Below are 20,855 nucleotides of genomic sequence, written 5' to 3'. Positions count from 1 at the left end.
ACTACTCAGGAAAGTTCATTGTAAGAGCATATTCTTAAAGGTCACCTTTTGCCCTGTGGTTCATGGCCTGAGATCACCCATTTGGATGCTGGGAGATGTGATTATGTCTGCACCTGCAGAATCTTTTAGTGCTTCAGGTAAATATCAAGAACTACAAATGGCAGCTTTGTCTACATTTAACATTATTTTCCCTTGGTTACTCTAGGGTCCACCTGGCTTGCCTGGACTGAAGGGTGATCCAGGTTCCAAGGGTGAAAAGGTATGACATTCTGTATGTAATGTACTTGATGTATAAAAGCCCTTGCAAAAACTAATGTTATCCCTCACCCTCTTGTAATACAATTATTATTTAACATAATGTGCTTTCAAATTGGTTTGTTTGTCACATTTATATGCCACTCTATATAAAATCTCAGGGTGGTTTACAGTCCAAACATAAACAAATTAAAATTACCATAAATAAAACCTATTGTTTGAACTTGATAATATATTTTTCAAGTTTACTATTTAACCCATACTCCTCTATTTTGTGTACTTTCTATTTTGTGTACTTCCTAGGGACATCCTGGTTTGATTGGCCTGATTGGACCTCCAGGAGAACAGGGAGAAAAGGGTGATAGGGGCTTGCCTGGCCCTCAGGGATCTACTGGATCAAAAGGAGATGCAGTTAGTAAAATGAAGCATTTTTTACTAGCTTGATTCCATTCCTGTCCAGCCTTTCTCCAAATTTGTATATTAATCGTGCATAGGTCTAGACCTGTTGGACTTTGTATTCTAAAGGTCTGTTTCAATGTGAAAGCAAATAAATTTATTTATTTATTTATTTGGAGCAAATTTATCCTCTGTTAAATTTAAGCATCTATAATAGTGGATCCCTTCAACAGCTTCATTTTATTCCAGTAAGCAATAAATAATGGGCCACTTTCTAGCTTTCTCTCGGTATGTTTTTTAACATGGCTCTATAAATTGGTTAACAAACAGACCGTATGGGTATAAATCATTAAAGCTTTGTCCCTATTATCTCTGGATAGTTGGAACATATTTTCCAAGATTTTGTAGAATTTGCATTCTTTGCTTGACCGAACTAGCATTCTTATTTGCATTAGCTGGGACATAGCACCAAGTGAATAAGATCTTACAAGTTTTGGTATAGAAAGCAGAGAGTGGCCAGAATAACTGACCTTGTACGCATTTTTTCCCCAAGGGAATTCCTGGTCCTGCTGGTCCACTTGGTCCTCCTGGCCCCCCAGGTTTACCTGTGAGTACCTAGAACTAATGTGCCTCATCCCACAAAAATCAGTGTTGTCATTTGCACCATTTCATAAATGCAACGTTGTCTAACTATATCTCTGTGTTATCTTCTTTTAGGGCCCTCAAGGTCCAAAAGGTTCTAAAGGTTCAACAGTAAGTAACCTCATTGCGAAACTAATCTTCCTTTTCCATTATTATTACATTTATTGTTACATTTGAAATTACAATTGATTTTTCCCCCCTTAAAGCTGCTAATGCGGTATTTCTTGTACTACTTTGTAGGGTCCTGGTGGTCAGAAAGGAGATGGTGGTTTACCAGGACCTCCTGGACCTCCTGTAAGTATAACTACTACTATGGATATTTATATATCCATATATAAAGATATGAGCACTGCTTCATACATAATGGATGTTATCCACACTGTACTAAAGATAATGGGTACAACCATGCTTTAAACATGAATGGGAAGATTTGGCTCAGTGGGATGTGGATGGCACCCGAAGTTTTGTATAGCAAGCTGAAATCGGAATTTTTGAAATGTTATAACAAGAAATGAAAATATTATTACGTTAAAAACTATTCCCTGGATGATTTTGAAAAGTACAATAATACATATATGACAGAATGGACGTAAATGTGGCCGTGCTTATCTTGTGATGCTGTGAGAGCACAGAAAAACGGCGAAAGTGATACCGGACTTGCTTCTCAAGAATATCTGCTTTCATTATTTTTGTGTTTAAAAAAAAAAAAGTTTCAAGCCCTTATGGTTGCACATAAATGATAGAAAATGTGTAGGTTACATTTGCTGAAATCTCAGAAGCTAGAGGAGTAGATGAATACGATTTTAAGGATTGAGAGTGGGGCATCAGTGAGTAATGGAGCACCTTGCTCTTCCCCATGTAAAAAATGCAGGATAAATTATGAAAAACAAGGGGAGGTATGCAGATTTGCTCCATGTGCCTAATTCAAACAAGTCTGCATCCATCTTCTTTTGGTGCACAGGCTGGATTGCCAATTTTAGTTGTTTTAGGGTAGAGGACATAGAACTTGAGATATATATAGCACTAGCAATAGCACTTACATTTATATACCGCTCTATAGCCGAAGCTCTCTAAGCGGTTTACAATGATTTTAGCATATTGCCCCCAACATTCTGGGTACTCATTTTACCGACCTCGGAAGGACAGAAGGCTGAGTCAACCTTGAGCCCCTGGTCAGGATCGAACTTGTAACCTTCTGGTTACAGGGTGGCAGTTTTTACCACTGCGCCACCAGGGGCTCTTGAAATATGAATATGAATATATGAAACAGTAGGCAATTGTCAAAGTTTTGCTTCAGAATTAGGAACTGTTGAGTTTTATTTTTGTTTTTGACAATTATCAGTGTTTATTCTTCATATGATCAATAGCAATAGGAAATCTGTCAATAACTGCTTTTCAGCATAGGTTATATTTTATCAGATCTCCTTGAAATACACACTTCTAAGTAAAGCAACACAGTGATACTTAACAATCACACTTGCCAATCTCCCAGCTTCTGGCCAAAAGAAGCGGAAAGTAGGCTCCATTTGTTCCACAAATAATGACTTCCTTTTTTCTCTCTTTAGAAATGGTCACTGGGAGGGCAAGGCAATCCAGATTGGGACCCTGGGGTATTGGGGAGGTCTGACCCATCCTCCGCCCTGAGGGAGCTGCTGTTTGTCTGCAAAGGTGACCTTGGTTACAGTGCCACCATTAGAAGCAAATAGCAGCTTCAGAGGTCAACTTTGGGTAGGAAAATGGCTTGAGCTGAAACTGGGAGTCTGTCCCTCCCCACACACAGTGGCTCCAACCCTTATCCCCTCACCCTGTGGTGGCCTAAGAGGTGGGGGGGGGACCTAAGAGAGATGATTATGTGGTTAATGCATTGTCTGTTTTGTCCTTGGGGTCACAGCTGGTACGTAAAATAGACCCTATATATCTTAGAATTGGCTTTATCTCCTCTTGTGAACTTTGAAATAAATGTCAGATGCCCCTAAGTGTACTGTATGTGCAATGACTTAAAAAAAGAGCAAATTTTATAGAAAGGCATAATTGGTGGTTCCTCTCCACTCTCAAATGGTCTTCTGCTTATGGTTCAGCTGGGCCTCAAGGCAATGTAAGACATTTCTGTTTGGGCAAGCATATATTGTATATATTTCAATGTGTAGCTTTTTATATTTTTAATGTAAACTTGTGTAATTGATATCTTTATGCAATACTCTGCTTTTCATATGACTTTTGTTTTCCTGCCCTGGGCCCAGGTGGGTGCTTAGAGAAACTGTCAGGCTCACTACCCAACCTTTCTTTTTATTTGTGTGACTTAAGAGAGAGAAAGAAAAAGGTCATTGGTTTTATTTTCCCCAGGGCCCTCCAGGTGAGGTGATTCAACCTTTGCCGATCCAGTCACCCAAAAAGACCAGAAGATCTTCAGATGCCATGTTAGGTGATGCACCTGATACTATCATTGACTACACTGATGGCATGGAAGAGATCTTTGGCTCACTTAACTCTCTGAAGCAGGACATTGAACATATGAAATACCCAATGGGAACTCAGAACAACCCAGCCCGAACATGCAAGGATCTACAACTCTGTCACCCAGACTTCCCAGATGGTATGCTAATGTTAGATGTCAAAGGCAAATACAGTGAAGTTGTGATTTGCTAAGCTATAATGTCAGGTCATTTATTCTAGTTATATGGTTAATGTAGTCTCTAAAAAGAACTAAATAAAATGCTTGTTAAATCCATTCATGCAGGTTAAAATAGAGACGCGTAAAGCCCTTTATAAATCTTGGTACTTTAACACCAACTGAAGAAAGTTTGGGTCTGGGAAAACTGTTAGCCTGTTTAAGGGGGGAAATGCAATATTTACAGTTATAAAATATTGTTCGTTGAAGAATGAGAACTACTTTATATCCCTGTTGTGCAACAAAGCTGCTTCAAAGTACTGTGACTGGTAAACTAGCATGTGTTCGGTCACTGAGCTGAGGCTCCACCCTATAACACCGATACTATTCCAGCACAGTCGGCCATTTTGCTGGCTCCAGGACATTGCATTTTCTATGCAGTTTCAGCAAAGCCATGTTCTTTCCACAAAAGGGCTGACTAAGCCAGGATTGAAACATAGCATTTACTGTGTTTCAACAATTATTCTATTGTGTTCCACTGTATTCTACTGGCTGGCATATTGCACAATATTACGTGTGCATTGTAATGTTGCATCCTCGCTGTTGCATAAGAGTGTAGTTGCACAAGTGTAAAAATTACGCAGATGGCGGGCTTCATTAACAAGCAACTCCATTTGCAGTGAGACTGCAATGTTATAAGGTTCACACAACGTTGTGCAGTATGTCAGTCACTGATTCTCATGATCAGCCCTACCCGGGTAGGGCAGCACTAGCCCTGGTACCCTGGACTACCTGAGAACCCAGGGACTCAGTACCTGAGTACTGAGAACTGGTGGGATCAGTCTCAACCCCAGCGCTCTTCTGCTGAGTAGCCTGCATTTCAATCAATCAATCAATCAAATCAATCAATCAATCAATCTTTATTACGGTCACAGACTATCATAAAGTATAAGGGTGATTACACGTTAAAAGTGAGAGTAGATAAAAAGTGATTACATATAAAATAGCACATATTAATACTAAAAGGACTAAAAATACTAAAAATAGTAGATCATACACCAAAAGCATGAGGGCCTAGGGTAGCCTGGGAAATATCTTCACATGTATATAGGAGTTAATCACTAACTAGCTGGGCCGGGTGCAGAGCATCTGCGCCTCTGGCCGGCCCACCCACCGCCGCTGTTCTCCCCCACCACCACGCCGGCATGCCCAGCTTTTTGGCCAGCTGACTGCTTCCACCTGCCTGCTTCTCCTCGCACCCCTGCAATTTCTGGTGTGCCGGCCGGGGGGGGGCTGCTTCCTCTCCCCCCACCCACCCCATGGTTTCTGGCTTGCAGGCCAGCTGGAAAGCCAGTCCTCCACCTCCTCCTGCCCACTCCCGATCACAGCTGCCTCCTCCTGGTGGCTGGGTCGGCCTGGCCCACCTCCACCACTGCCTCCTCCTGCCGACTGGCTGCCACCACCATTGTCTCCCCGTCCTCGTCGCTATCCCCCAGGCAGCTGCTCTTGCAAGAGTTGCCACACATGGGATTAGTGACGGATATGTTTAGGAAAATTATATAGAGAGATATTTATGTGGTTTCACAGTAGCGATATTAGAGCAATACAAAAAAGGCTGTGGTATTCAAAAAGAAACAGGGAAGCTCTTCTCATGATCAGTGAGAACTGCTTCTGGCAGGTCTGCTTAGTCTCCTCCATCATGGAGCTGGTGGAGGTTTCAGGGATCGGGAACTGCCCGGCCACCAGAAGTTCTAGGATGACCCCACAAGTGCACGGGGCATTCTGGATAGACCCCCGAGGCTGGGAGGCTGGCTGCAGCCTCCCGGCCGGGGGTCCACTCATATGTCGCCATGCACCGTGTCGTCACACAAGCAAAAAAATGAGGTTAATGGAGTGCTCTCCCCAGAAAAACAGCCTTCCAAAATGGCTATTGGAGTACTCAAAACGTTCAGAGTCGGAACGGGGTTGTTCCGTTCCGAGCTCAAAACAGGCCATTCATTTGAAACAACCACTCCGAAATGGCCCATTTCGGGCTCAGAACATTCTGAGCTCAAAAGCTTTTGCACATCCCTACTGTACTATATGTTGAAACAAAAAAAGAGCATTGAGAATATGTTATTCTTTGTAAAGATACAAAAGTCTAATGTAATCATTAAAATTTTCACAACCTCATGTAAATGGCAGTAAAGCCTGAGAATCCACCAAATTAATTCTTTAAAGTAATGCTTTCTTATTCCTTCTAGGGGAGTATTGGATTGATCCTAACCAGGGCTGTTCTGGGGACTCTTTCAAAGTCTACTGTAATTTCACAGCAGGCGGGGAAACTTGCATCTATCCAGATAAGAAGTCAGAAGGAGTAAGTACCAGTCTTTATTGTGCTCACTGTTGATGGTTCCTGCTGTGTTGCTTCAAGATTGTGACTAAAACAGAAAAACACTGTCACATTTTCATTCATGTGCCTTTTCTCGCAAGACAATTCCTCCATTGCATTTACATAAACTTGAACAAGGCACTGAAATGAAAGAACCTTAACAAAGATCATAATGCCTTCCCAAGTTCAACTCAAATGCTCAGTTATGCAGATGTTTGCTTGCTGCACCTGCTCGCTAGCAACATTTCTTTTCCATGCTACAGTTGGGCAGCAATTTTTAATGAAGGCGAAGTCCTGACAAGTGAAATGTGGGTTCCCCCCTCCCCACCTTTCCTCTTTTTCTTAACACTTTGTGAAGTCATTTTCATGTGCGTATGTGAACTGTTGCCCTTCTCACAGCCACTCCTGCTGCTAAATCTGGTCATTCTACTGCAGGGCTACACAACTGGCCCTCCTGCAGATGTTGGCCTACAACTCCCATTTATCACTGACCACAGAGGGTGAGGATGATGGAGTTTACTCCAATAACAGCTTAAGGGCTGAAGCTGTGCAGAGCAGAGCTACAGTTACATTGGGTATGCATGTCCATGGTGTATTGGGCTTAGGTCCAAATGCAGTTATGGGGGATCCCTGCATATAAGCAACCTTCTGCATATGTGACTTGCTGGACCGGGAACTGTGGCTGTAAATCAGATAAACATTCAACTGAGGATGTAGCTTATTCATACTGTGTTGCTTTGAATTGGATACATATTCAAATGCACACTCTTCTCCATGTTTTCATACAATTAGTTGCCTGTTAACCATTCATTCTTCCCAGGGAACCCTGGGAATTCTGTTTCTACAGTGGGGAAACTCTACTGATGTGTGCCAAAGCATTCTCAGTACCCTTGCCAGATTGTAATGCCCAGGAGTTGGGGGCAGGGGGAGCAGGGAAGACAAGACAATAAAAGCAGCATAAAATCAGTATCCATTAGTAGTAAAGATAAGGCAATTATCATTGAGCTAGAAATGTGCAGTCCCCTGCTGAGAAATGTCTCTTAGTCTTATTGACACTCTTGAAGTTTCCCACCGCTGTTTTTCTTTAACCAGACCGTTTTCAAATGTATGTATGTATTCATTAATAATTTAGTTTAAAAATAAAATAGAAGTATATGCTATCCTTACATTTGAATAACTCCCATGATGGCTTACAAATCATCAAGATACAAAATAATAAAGCTAGACATCCAGAAAATTAAATTCAAACTGGAAATATAGATCAGTAGGAGAAGCAGAAAAATCACAGAGTCTATTGGGTTTAAAGCAGCTGTGTGATGTGCTGGAAGGCCTGGGCAAATGAAAAGGGTTTTGCCTAGAATTGGGAATACATCAGGTTCAGTACTAAGAAAGCTCCCCTGTGTAGAAAATTCCATAGAGAAGCACTACAGCTGAGGATGTCCTCTCTGGTCACCAACTCAGAAGTGGGGAACTTGGAGGAAGAGCATCACAGAATGATCGTGGAGGTCCTTTAAATTCCCAGTTATTTATGGGTTTAAAGGTAACCCCCAACATTTTGAATTGTGCTTGGAAAACTTGGGTTTCTAAAAACAAACAAACCAGGAACCAAGATAGCTATTTAAGAACTTGCAAGACTTTTTGTCTTGGATTTTGCTTGAAGCAGAATTTATAGTCAGCCTAAGGGTGCATTAAACTCCCTGAGTAATTTTGCATCACTTAGAGTATACATCTGAAGGGTCCCCAAGTGATTGCTTCAGGAGCATGTGGTCACCTGTTTTAGATGAAATGTGGTGACAACTCAAGTGTAAGCCGCTCACCTTCTCTGATGTTTTTGTATGAAGTTGAAATACAGGACATTTATTCTCATTTTTCAAACAAGGAAACAGAGGCCCGATCCAGATTTGGATGGATTAATTTGTTCCCATTCATACAATGATTCAGTGAGCACAATTTTAAAAATATATTGGGAAACTGAAGCTGGAAACAGACAACGGGGCTATTCTCACGATCAGCCAAAATCGGGCTAGGAGAGCCTAGCCCGATTTTGGCTGATCATGTAAACCACCGGGCTTGCAGGTGAGCCCGGTGGCTTACAAGCAGCTAGCCCACTTTTTTAGCCCTCCCCTTAGCCCAGGTTTGCAGAGCGAGTGCTCCGCAAACCAGGGCTTTCCGATTGTGAGTAGCCGCGGCGCGGCTCCGCACCATGGCTACTCACAAGGAGACCCCCAGAGAGGAGGCAAAAAGCCACCTCCTGGCTCTGGGGGTCTCCCCAGCTCTCTACTGGAGCTTCCGGGGGCCACGCGGGCCCCAAGTTCCCCAGCCCTCACCAGCTCTGTCACGGAGCCAGCAATCGTGTGGGCGGCCGATCAGGATCCAGCCGCCCAGGGCTCCCGCCGGGATTGTGTGCGGGGAGAGCAGGCTTAGCCCACTCTCCCCGCAAAAGCGGGTCTCACTGCTCATGAGACCTGCCTCAATGGCTCACATCCTGACTAACTTGGCATGTGTGCTGCTAACAAAAGCATCTGTGCAACACTAACCTCCCCGCTGCTTAAGTGTGGGAGTTCTTGCACTAGAGCAGGGCTTCTCAACGTGTGGGTCCCCAGATGTTATTGGACTTCAGCTCCCATAATCCCCAGCCCCAGTGGCCTTTGGTTGGGAATTATGGGAGTTGAAGTCTAATTATATCTGGGGACCCACAGGTTGAGAAGCCCTGCACTAGAGTGTGAAAAGTTTTGCCACACAACCTTTGCTCCAGAAGCACTCTTTGACTTGCGCAGCCCTCAGGGATGTGTTTGCACTGTCAAAGATTGTGTTTCTGGAACAAGGGGAGAGCAGCAAAAATCATCACACTTGTGCAAAGCACGTGTGCTTAGAAAACAGGGAGACTAGCACTGCTCACATGCTTTTGATAGAAGCACACACACACACACACTGTTAGGCTATTGGCCAGTTTCCAGGCCATCTTCCATTCCACTGACCAGGTGTAGACAGTAGAGCTGTGATACATGCACCTTCACAAGTTGTGATTTGTCAAATTTACAGGACAATCACCCTGATTCAGTTAGAATAATAGGCTAGATGTTGAAGGGAGCAAAATGCCATCTGGGCCAACCCTCTGCCAAAAGGCAAAACATGCACTCCCACAGATCAGCCTAGACAATCCAATTAATGTATCTGGTTATTTAATATGTAATCTGAGAATTGGATACAAATTTCCCTCTGTACAACTCCAAATATGATTAGAACTAGGCAGAAAGCCCAGGCTCTTTGTTTAAAGGAGATTAATTTAGCAGTGTTTATGTAAAACTTTGTGAATTCCCAATCATTTCTTACCTGCATAATTAACACTCGGCTTCTCTCTTCCTCTCTCACAGGTAAGGATTTCATCATGGCCAAAGGAAAATCCAGGAACCTGGTTTAGTGAATTTAAGAGAGGCAAGCTGGTAAATTAGCATTTCTTTATTTTGGTATTAATATGCAACATGGTGCAGACTCAAGAATCCAGAACCAGCAAAGTCAGCCAGTGTGTAGAAACAGGTTTCTGCATGTAGGTCTGCTCTTTCAGGTACTCTCCAAGAGACACCATGCCACACCAACAGTATAGTAGCATTCATCCTTTTAAAACTGCGTGTTCCCCTGTTTGGATCCTGCATAGGAGGAGGGGTGTGTTTTTTTTAAAGGTACTCTGAATCTACAGATATAGGCATATGTGTGCAGCTTTCTTCTGCTCCTGCAATGCTTAGATCAAAAGTATGTACAAAGTGCCCTTGTGTTTGGGAGGGCTTCTTCTTTTGCTCATTTTAGTTATTTAGTTAGCTACTTCCATCTCAAGGGCTTGGGGAAGGCGACAGATCTTTAGATGTAGGCTTATGAACATATGGAACAACCTTATACTGAGTCAGGACATTCCTTCACTTAGCCAAGTATTGTCTGCTCTGTGTGTTGTGGCACTGCAGCATCTCTCCAGATTTAATGTGGGAGCCTTTTCCAACCCCACCTTGAGATGCCAGGAATTGAATCTTGGTCTTTCTGCATACAATCTATGCTCTCTACCACTGAATATCCCATAATGCATTCCACAGCTGAGGGATGGCCACTGAGAATGCTTCTCTGAAAATCCTTGACACATAATTGGTAAATTAAGAAGGTGTTCCCATTGGCAGTGGAACACAGGAGTAGAAAGGGCCTCTTACATTTGTTGGGTCCATGCAGGAGTTTGCAGTATATACTCCTGATACTTCTACTCCTGTACACTTTTCCATCACTCACAATGTATACATCTGAGGAGTCTCCAGGTGATTGCCTTCAGGAGCATGTTGTCACCTCCTGGCTTTGCAACGTGGCTGGTATCAAGAGGATGGACTGTTGTATGAACCAACACCTTCACTTGGGTAGTATATGTCTGCAACCCCAGTGGTAGCCACATCCTAAAGGTGATTTCATGGGGGCTACTGAATGTATGAAGAAGATCTGGGCTGCAGTATTATGTATTGCATTTTTATGGTATTACATTGATACAGCTTTTTATTTTGATGGCCCATGACTCAAACAATTAATAAAATCTCTATGTCTGATCATCCCTATTTTCCTCAAAACTACACAGATGCATTCAAAGTTTGTTTCTGACACAGGAAATAAATACTAAATTTAATGGCCAACTCTGTATACAAAACTGAGTTGCTGAGACAGAAGGATTCCTATTTTTTTTAAGGTAGAGTTCATAGTATTGGGAAGCTAGGTAAAGGTAAAGTGTGCCATCAAGTTGATTTCGACTCCTGTCACCCACAGAGCCCTGTGGTTTTCTTTGACAGAATACAGGATGGGTTTACCATGGCCTCCTCCCACGCAGTATGAGCCTTTCAGCATCTTCCTATATCGCTGCTGCCTGATATAGGTGTTTCCCATAGTCTGGGGAAACATACCAGTAGGGATTCGAACCGACAACCTTCTGCTTGTTAGTCAAGCATTTCCCCACTGTGCCAACATTTTATTGCCAGAAAATAGTTTTCATCTTAAACCCAACAAAAAAGCAACTGTTTATTTTAGGTGAGACATTTTTCCTTGGTTTTCTCAATATTTGAAGAGATATGATTACATTTCAAGATTACGAGATCTGATTACATTTCAAATAGGCATTCAGCTAAAGACTATTTTCATGTAGGGATGTGCCCGGAATGTGATTCGGCAACCGAATTCACGGGCACATCCCTTTAAAACTGAGGGCTTACATAGCCTCTTTAACATGAAAGGCAGCAGTTCTATACCTACTCCTCTTCAGATTGTCACCATTGCCGTAATCCTGGTGCTCCCCCCAGCTATGCCCGCATGCTGGCATGGCATCTCCCAGCTGCCCCTTTGTGACACCGGCATGCACATGGCCTCCACACATGCGCAGAAGCCATGTGCATGACAGCGTTGGACAAGGGCAGCTGGGAGACACCCTTCCGGCACAGCTGGGGGGAGTGCTGAGATTATAGCAGTCAGAAGAGGAACAGGTATGTGCCTGCTCCCCTCCGTGTTAAAGGGGCCATGTAAGCCCTCAGTTTTAAAGAGATGTGCCCATGATTCAGATGCCGAATCGCATTTCAACACTTCCCTATTTTCATGATGCTTTTGCTGGATGACTTGTTAGAAGGCATTGCCACTATAGGTACTCAAAATGTAGAGCCAGCAAAAGTTCTTTAGTTCATACAAAAAATCTTATTTTCAAGATCAGTTTTTCAGATGTTATTTTAGTTAAAGCTATATGCATGCAATTTGCAGTTGATTTAAAGTACTAATCTAGGAGCCTCGCAAAGAACAGCAGTATTTTACAACAGATAGCTTTACTGTGCTACAGGGAGAACAGTAAGCTAGTAAAACTAAAAGGATCCTCAAAATTAAATTATTTTTAACATTTCTTCCCATCCTTCCACTTGTATAGTTGAATGAGCTTTGGCAAAGTACTGAAAACAAAGTTGCATGTTCCCCACTTTTTGATTCTCATACCCGGAATCACAGCATTATTTGTTTGCACCTCAAAATCTCCCTGCCTGAAAAACACCTCTTGGTCGTACCCACACTCTGGAACTCTGCCCTGTGGGAGGTTTCTCTTGCTCACTCTCTATTAATTCTTTCACCATTGTGTTAAAAAATATTATTTCAGCATACTTTCAACCTACTTGATGCTTGATGTTTTATATTGAGGCTGTTAACACGATGGGAGAAAATGGGGCTAGCGGAGGTTCTTAAGCAGGTCACTCGCTAATGTACCCCTGCCCTAAGTCCACGTTAGCGGAGTGAGCGCTCCGCTAGCCCGGGCTTTCCGATTGTGAGTTGCTGCGTGTCGGCTCCACACTGCAGCAACTCACAAGTAGACCCCTGACCAGGAGGCTGAAAAGCAGCCTCCCGGCTCAGGGGTCTCTCCAGCATGCTCTGCACACTCGCGCAGGGCATCCTGGAGCTTCTGGGGGCTACGCAGCCCCTGATCCCCCCCCCAGCCCCCGCCAGCTCCATAACAGAGCTGGCAGTCGTGTGGGCGGCCGGTTCAACCACCCATAGCAAACTGACTTAGCCCGCTCTCCCTGCAAACCCCATCCAGGCTCTTCTCACTAATCATGAGAAGAGCCTCATTGACTGTTTTAAGTGATGGTGTAAAAGTGCCTTTTAGATAGTCTAAACTGGTTTTTGTTTTACTCTATACTGCCTAGAGCATACAGTAAAACAAAATATAAATATATTTAATAAGGGAAAGGCCGGATAGTTATAATGAATAAACATTTTTTAATAAGTTTTCCTTCTACTATGCTACCTTTCTGCATGCATGGAGGTTTAGAGAGGACACATTCAAATATTCTCTGTTACGCTCCTTTCTACTTGCAAGGAGATTTTGAGGGCAACACATTCAAGCATTCAACTTACCAATGTACATTTCAAAGTGGAAGATTCCTTTGGAGACTGTCCCACGTGCCTTTCCTGAATGTGTCAATCCCCACACAGGCAGGGGAAAGTTTAATTGCCATGTTGTCCTGTGGATTTAAACAACTCATTAGCCCTAGCTTCATCAATCCCATCAATAGCTGCAGAAGCAAATGCTGTACTAAATTGGTGGACCCAAAGTAATACAGAACTTATGGTGAACATTTTTGAAGTGGAAAAATCACCACGAGGTAGCAAATAGACAGATGGCCAAACAGACCATTAACGTTGTCTTTTGTGCCCTGCGTATGCTGCAAACATTAGCAAAATATTCCTAGGTTAGATATAGAGCTGACTGCCTTTGAACTGATCCCTGCTTATCCTCCCTTGCCCATGACCGACTGGAATGATGTGACCATGGCCCATTCCATGTGACTTGGAATCACTCGCAGTTTATTAGTGCACCTGTCATGGACCCATTTCTGAAGTTTGTTCAAGCTGAGATACTGTTCTTGTAGTGTGGGAATAGGTATACACACTCCATCCAACAGGCTTATAATGCAAGATGTTTTTAATGTAAACCGCCCTGAGCCTTTTGGAGGGGCGGTATAAAAGTTTTAATAATTAATAAATAATAAATAAGAGGTGTCACTGAGGCTCAATGCACGGAAAACCAAACTGAGTGCCTGCATATGTTATGAATGTGACAGAGGTGACTGTACACCTCTTTGTGTACCTTCAACTCCAGACTTGAACCTTCAACCCAAGGCAAACATTTGAACCAGACCAGACAGTTACAATAACTGCAGTTGTGTCTCAGAAGACTTTTTCTTTCCATGCAAGGTTACAGTACACATTTTAGGAGGCTTTTCAGCCTCTGACAATAACAGGCTGCCCAAATGCATAATCATGCAGTGCTGCATAAAGAAAATCTATTTACTGATTCATAGCTTGACTGGCTCCTTAATGAGACAACAAACTGGCGTATGTCAGCTGATTTATGGGGAGGCCAGTTAATGTGCTTTTGTGTCAAATATAATCTTGTTTTGCACTTTAAAAGAAGAAACAACCACGTGTTTATGTGCCTGTTTGCGGTTTGTTTATTTGTTTTGTTTTTTTAACTTCTTCAGCTTTCCTACGTGGATGCTGAAGGCAATGCCATTAATATGGTCCAAATGACATTCCTTAAACTACTGAGTGCCTCCGCCCAGCAGAACTTCACTTACAACTGTCATCAGTCAGTGGCATGGCATGATGCGTCTTCTGACAGCTATGACAAAGCACTGAGGTTCTTAGGCGCCAATGATGAAGAGATGTCTTATGACAACAATCCTTACATCAAAGCTCTTCACGATGGCTGTGCAGTAAGTATAAACCCAAGATATTCTTTTCTGCTTTAAGATGGCAGGCGAGCTTAGTAATCAAATGAACTCAGCTTAATGCCATTCTCCAAAGGTCTTTTTTATACATGTCCTTTCATTTTTGAAGTTTGTTTTTTACTGCATATTCTTGGTTCCCTTTTAAAAATTAAACTCTTTAGACTTCAGAAGGAAAACAATGTTAGCCATAACTTAAGGCAAAGCAAAGACAGAAATCATCAGGCAATGTCAATGGGCTGTTATAAATGTACTGACAAAGGAAGTCACTGGAGGAAGAGTACTGAGAGATGTGAGATGGTAATTGCAAAGCATTTGTACACTACAATGTGCTGAAGAAAAGATGAATAACAATAATCCTGCAAATGGAAGGCTCCCCCTTCCCTCCCCCATCTTAATATAATTTCACTCTAAAACAGAGAGTGGAAGTGAAGGCAGTGCCAAAGCTTTTAAAAATATCTTGTATCTCTGCTTCATATCCGATGAGCTTTTGAAGTGGCACTGAAATCTGATAGGGTTTGAATGGTATTAAAGTAAGGTTGCCTGAAAAGGTTCACAAATATTGAGTCATTACCCATTCAACCCCAAGAATCCTCAGCATGTTCCATGCCACAGGTTTATTTCTGTCATGCCATTGCTTCTCCTTGCCATCCTTATGGTAATCTGGGTCTTAACACAATTACTTAGAAACCATTTCTATTTACATAGGTCCCTACCTGAATTTCCCTGTCCACTAGTGCAAGAATCCCCTTGTTTCACTCCTCCCCACTTAGCCATTGTCATCCTGCCCCAGTGATTAAACCCTCCTTCCCTAGAATGCAGTCCCCATCCAGATTTGGGGCCTCTGTGACCACTACCGAGTCAAAACAACAGCAACAACCACTAAGCATATAAGGGCCAAGCACATTGTTAATGTATTTTGGCCCTAGAATTCACAGCTATTTTTGAGTTAACCAGTTGCTGTTGTGCCACTTCTCCAGATGGTAACTACTTACATTCTTGGTGTTGGTTCTTGTCAGGAACAATTACCAAGTCAAATTACGGGCCTCTTTACGTACAATTCAAAACCTACTTAATTTCAGAAAACCTACAGGAGATTATAGATGTTTGCTACATAGAACAACCCCATCATTTAATTTTGCTTTTTTACAGTCAAGAAAAGGCTATGGAAAGACCGTTATTGAAATCAGTACTCCAAAGATCAACCAAGTGCCTATTGTTGATGTGATGATCAATGACTTTGGTGACCAGAATCAGAAGTTTGGATTTGAAATTGGTCCAGTCTGTTTCCTTGGTTAAGCTTCGAGCAAAGAGAAGGCTGTCTCCAAGAAAAGATGCACCTTGGTGCCACCACCAACCCACTTGATGCCACATGCAAGTTTTGAATAAGGATGACGTAGAAAATCTGTCTTACCATGCACGTATGTCTTCTTTAGAAAACACCCACTGCCCTAATAGGACAAGAATCACATGACTTAAACTTATTTGGCAAATTATGAAGGATGCTGTGGCAGCGACAGGCAACGTAGGGTTAACTTTTTGAATATCCTCCACCATCCCACCCCAATCCACCTACCCCTTTCATTTTTTTGGTGCTGTAAAATTGAATGTCATGGTGCTCCTTCTATTAAACATGAAAGGTGCTAAGAAGATGTGTTTAATAAACTGTAATTATTCTCTGTACAGTACAATGCTGTCCTTTCTTTGTCCATTTCCAAAACTTGCATGTGTCCCTGATTTTCAACTGGCTGTTATGTTAAAATAATTTCAAAATTATGTTGTCAATACTGTGTATGTATTATGAAAAATAAAGTTGTAATTTCCAGTGAATTCAATTCCATATTTTTTCTGATTAATAATATTATTAATAATAATAATTAATAATAAAAAATCCCTTTGTATATATTGATGTTCAAGAGCTCTGTTATTTGAAGTCACCAATAAAACCTCTGGTGGCAAAACTGGAAACATGTTAGTAGCACACTTCTCTGCTGTTACTACTTTTGTGACAAGGAATTCCAATAAGGAAAGTGCCAGTTGAGGTGCTCTTCCATGGTGCTGTACCTCAGACCTTTTAATATTCCTTTTCTCATGCCAGGATATTTCAAGAAATGTGTATATATACCTGAAAGAAGCAAGTTTTATATTTGGGGATGTATGGTTAAAATAAATGCGTAAGAGATGTGATGGGGGGCCCTTCTGATATTACCTTTAGGGCGTGAGAATTGCAACAACATAAGCTCTCTCACACCACTTTGGTCATATTGGAAGGTCTGTGCCATGTAGAAGAGGCCTGTGCTGTTGCTCCTTCCCTGAAGCTGGAACAATGCTGATATAGGAAGGAATCACAATGTGCTCCAACATGGTCTGAATCTTCCATTGGAAGTAGAAATACCATAGAGTACCACAGAACAGCATACACTCCAATGGTTCCCATGCCCCCTAGGTGATGTCCAAAGGCCTTTAATGATCAGTCACACAGTCATCCCTTTTTGTATCTGATCTGAATGTTATCATCATGGTGCTTCACTGACCCGCAAATATATTAAAACTGGATTCTAAACTCTTATTTATGGACTGTGTCAGATCAAGTTTCCTAATGGATTTATGCCAGATGTACTTAAAATGTGTGAATATTTCCTTTCCTAAATTGGACTCCAACTATTCTAGAAGTACCAGGTTCCATATGATTTTTCTTCTTCTTCCTGTGACTCCAGGTTGAAGCCAAATAGACTTGGTTTAGACCAGGTGTCTCTAGCTCTGATCAAGAGATGTTTGAGCAAAACAGAATGCTATTTCACCTGCTGCTGCCCTTGAAGGAAAGATGATCAGTGCTGTCAGCTTTGAAGCAGCTTTAGGTTGCCAGCTTTTGAGGCAGCCCTTACAACTGTGCCTTTAACATCAGCTTAATAGACAGACATTAGCATGCCCTGAAAAGCTTTGCCTGAAAATTTCTGCAAACCAAGCTCCTGTTAAAAGCACTAGATCAGGTCAAGCAGTTCTTATCTGGCAACTCAAAGAAGTTGTCAGATAACCAGTATTAAATCTTGTCAGAAATGACTGCACTGCTCATCTAGTCGGTGTGTGTGCAGTGCAGGAGAACCCCCTGGGTACACCCTAAGTTTTGGATCTGTATTCCGAGAATCTATTTGCTCCACCAGTACAAGAATTACAAGAGTGGAAACCTGTTTCTGCTCATGGATTGCCTTTGCTGGCTTGAATATGTCTAGGTCATGTGATTCTGCCTAGTTGCCAAGCAACCCATAAGGAAACTGCTACCCATGGAGTTTATTTCTGGGCTCATACAGTTACAATTTGCAATCCAATTTTTTTTCTAAGTGGTTTGTTTGGCGTTGTCTCAAGACATTTTTTCCCCCTAGGTAGTCAGACATAGATATTAACTTAACACCACAAACCCTTCTGGGGAGCATCCACAATAATGCTTGCAGAAGGAGTTGTGGCAACAGTTCTTGTGTAACTGTTGGAGGAAGAGCCACTAGCATTAGAAGAGCTTCCGAAAGACATACTGCCATCTATTGCACCATCTTAACGCTAGCACAAGAACAATGCTGGAGCAAAGGAGACCTCCTCCACCTAATGACCTTGTGCAAGGTCCTCTTTGCGCAACAGCATTACTGCTAGTGGTAGACATCTCTGGATGTTACCCAATGTACTTATTTTTCATAATATATGTAAGACTTGAAAAATAAATGTTTGTTACCATTTCGTCTATAAATTTGTTTAAATTAAGTGATATCAGATTCCACTAGCTCATTTCCAGCTGTTTCTTTTAAGCATGCAAACAATTTCTATGTAAAACAGATTTTAAGGTCAAAAGATGCTGTTCAGAATTCCGTTTTTAAAACCAAAGTTTGTAACTGTCACCTCAAAGAGGAAAAATATACTTTTTATTAATAAAATCAAGCCTTGTCTACCTGGACTGGTCACTCTGTTTCTTAAACATACAGAAAATGTTATCCCCTGTGTTAATATTCAGTGACACTGATATTCTGGCTTTAGAATATCCATGGATATTCTAGAGATCTTCTTAAGTACTTCTACAGACCAGAAGTACTCATAAATATGACTACAACACAAATTACTTTTTTAAAATGCAGTGTAAAATTTCCAAATTCAATTCCTATTTTTCAAACTTGAATTCTAATTTAAAAATCAGCTTCAGAACTTGTTTGGTTATTGATTGATTTATTTGTTGTTCCACCCTTCCTCCAAGGGGCTGCAGGTGGCTTACATGAGATTTTGCCCTACTAGCCAGTCATAGTCTTTCAAACCATGTATACATGTAGCCTAGGAACATAGGAAGCTGCTATATACCATGTCAGACCATTGGTCCACCTAGCTCAGTATTGTCTACACAGACTAGCAGTGGCTTCTCCAAGACTCCCAGTCAGGAGTCTCTCTCCGCCCTATCTTGGAGATGCCAGGGAGGGAACCTGGAACCATCTGTATGCAGATGCTCTTCCCAGAGCAGCTCCATCCCCTGAGGCCAATATCTTGCAGGACTTACATAACAGGTGCATGACTGTACATACTGTAGACATGCCAGTTTCTACCCAGAAGTCACTTCCAAGTAGAACGTTTGTCTTTTGTGAAGCAGTCCTCAGTTTGTGATTCCTTTCCTTGTGATAATTGATATGTACTGGTCTGCAGAAGATAGCCATATGCTCTCCTGCTTTTCAGATCAGGTCCCATGATCCAGAGATCCTACAGAAAGAGTAAATGGCAATAAAAACAGGCTTACATGTTCCCTATAAGGAAACTTATGGTTATTGAGAAATCCTAGCTGTATTAAATTCTGCGACAACTTATTTTGAAAGTCAGACAGAACTTAATCCTTAACCTTTTCTCAATAAATGGAGTTAATATTTTCACTATTACTAACCACATTTTCCATTGTGTTGCAGAGAAAATTCATTAATGTTATTATTATTTTACCTAATATATCTTTTATTAGCATATTTATAGTCTCACGTGCATGCCAGTGTGCACCTGAAGCTTCTGTGAAAGCAAGATTCTGTATTCACTTTAATGGAGACTAGGGCTCCAGACACAAATCTATCTCTTGATATGGAACTGCTCTTTCCATTAAAATGATTGGAGAAATACTTGAAGACTTCATATATACCTTGGAACTCCAGATATGCAGGGTCTCCCTGAATTAGGATACTTTGGTCCAGGCACAGCTGAGATTCTGTGCTTATTCGTAATTATAATTAATACATGCATGATTCCCATTTTAAACTAAAGTAGCTATGTCACTAGTAGCTACAGTATAATTGGATTTGATCCAGCAGTTCTGAAATGAATACATTTCAGATCATCATATGCACAGGGGTTTTCCTGTTCCTTTTTTGTTGATGTTGCTTCTCCCTACTATAAGTGAAGAAGCCCCTGTGGATGAGGAGCGTCGGTTCATGCTCACTCTTACAAACATACTAGTAATGTTCTAATTTCCATTTATTGCTCTGAAATTGTAAACCAGACCCCAACTGAGACCAATATTCTAAGGATTAAACAATACTCCAGTTTGGGGCCTGGTTACAGTTCATTAAATTTAGATAGCAATGAACACTACAGTGGATTGGAATTAAAAAGCCTCACTAATTTAAACTACAAACCACAGAATGTCAAATACCGAACATACTATAAAACTCAAGAGGCTTGAGAGAACAATTTATGTACAACACGGGAGGGATTACAACTACAAGCAGCAAAAAAAGTACAAAATGCACATTAGAAAATGGGGGGGGGAGATATTTAATCCAAAGCAATATATCCATATTTACGAAGGTCACAGCTAAGCCAGCTTTAAGCACTTTGGAGTCTTACTGATCTCAGTGAGAGCTAGTTACACATGTACTTAATGCTGACTAAATTGTGCCTCAGATTAATAAACCAATTGCCTAATTTGATATTCATGTAATCGAATGCTGTATGTTAACATAGGATCTGGACAGCAACCAGGGTTTGGGGACTGCCTGAGAACAACTGATGCTTAAAGGCAATTCCAGGGTTATCCAGACAATCCCATACAATCATGAAGCATGGCTGGTTTGACTGGCAACAGTGGGTGATTGTGTTGAATTTGATCCAAGCACAGCTCAAAGATCAAATCTGACAGGTTTGTAACACCTTGTTTAAGATATGCCTGAAAAGTTCTCCTACAGCTCATATTTTAATCCAAGCTGTGTTGAGGAAAGGGGGAGCAGTGTTTTTAATGGGGGGTTGTGGGAGGGATTGACTTGAACCTTGTGTTCCACTTGACAGTATCAGGGCATGGCAAGATCCA

The 20,855-nt window shown here is 41.7% G+C and overlaps 1 protein-coding gene across 4 annotated transcripts in view; it reads left to right on the top strand.

The window, feature by feature from the left end:
- COL11A1 (collagen type XI alpha 1 chain) overlaps positions 1–18,485 on the top strand; it is a 382,842-nt gene extending 364,357 nt beyond the window's left edge. For all 4 annotated transcript variants that reach the window (XM_053249173.1, XM_053249172.1, XM_053249174.1 and 1 more), the window contains 10 exons: positions 206–259; positions 559–666; positions 1,205–1,258; positions 1,369–1,404; positions 1,534–1,587; positions 3,637–3,886; positions 6,145–6,257; positions 9,647–9,715; positions 14,300–14,533; positions 15,698–18,485. In XM_053249173.1, coding sequence (XP_053105148.1) covers positions 206–259; positions 559–666; positions 1,205–1,258; positions 1,369–1,404; positions 1,534–1,587; positions 3,637–3,886; positions 6,145–6,257; positions 9,647–9,715; positions 14,300–14,533; positions 15,698–15,844 — 1,119 coding nt within the window. In that variant the 3' untranslated portion in view covers positions 15,845–18,485. The remainder of the gene's footprint in view (positions 1–205; positions 260–558; positions 667–1,204; positions 1,259–1,368; positions 1,405–1,533; positions 1,588–3,636; positions 3,887–6,144; positions 6,258–9,646; positions 9,716–14,299; positions 14,534–15,697) is intronic.
- Positions 18,486–20,855: the final 2,370 nt, after the last annotated feature.

This window comes from Hemicordylus capensis, chromosome 4 (genome assembly GCF_027244095.1).
Source record: "Hemicordylus capensis ecotype Gifberg chromosome 4, rHemCap1.1.pri, whole genome shotgun sequence".
NCBI lineage: Eukaryota > Metazoa > Chordata > Lepidosauria > Squamata > Cordylidae > Hemicordylus > Hemicordylus capensis.
The sequence above is the reverse complement of the archived record's forward strand: the minus strand, read 5'-3'. Positions and strand labels throughout refer to the sequence as shown.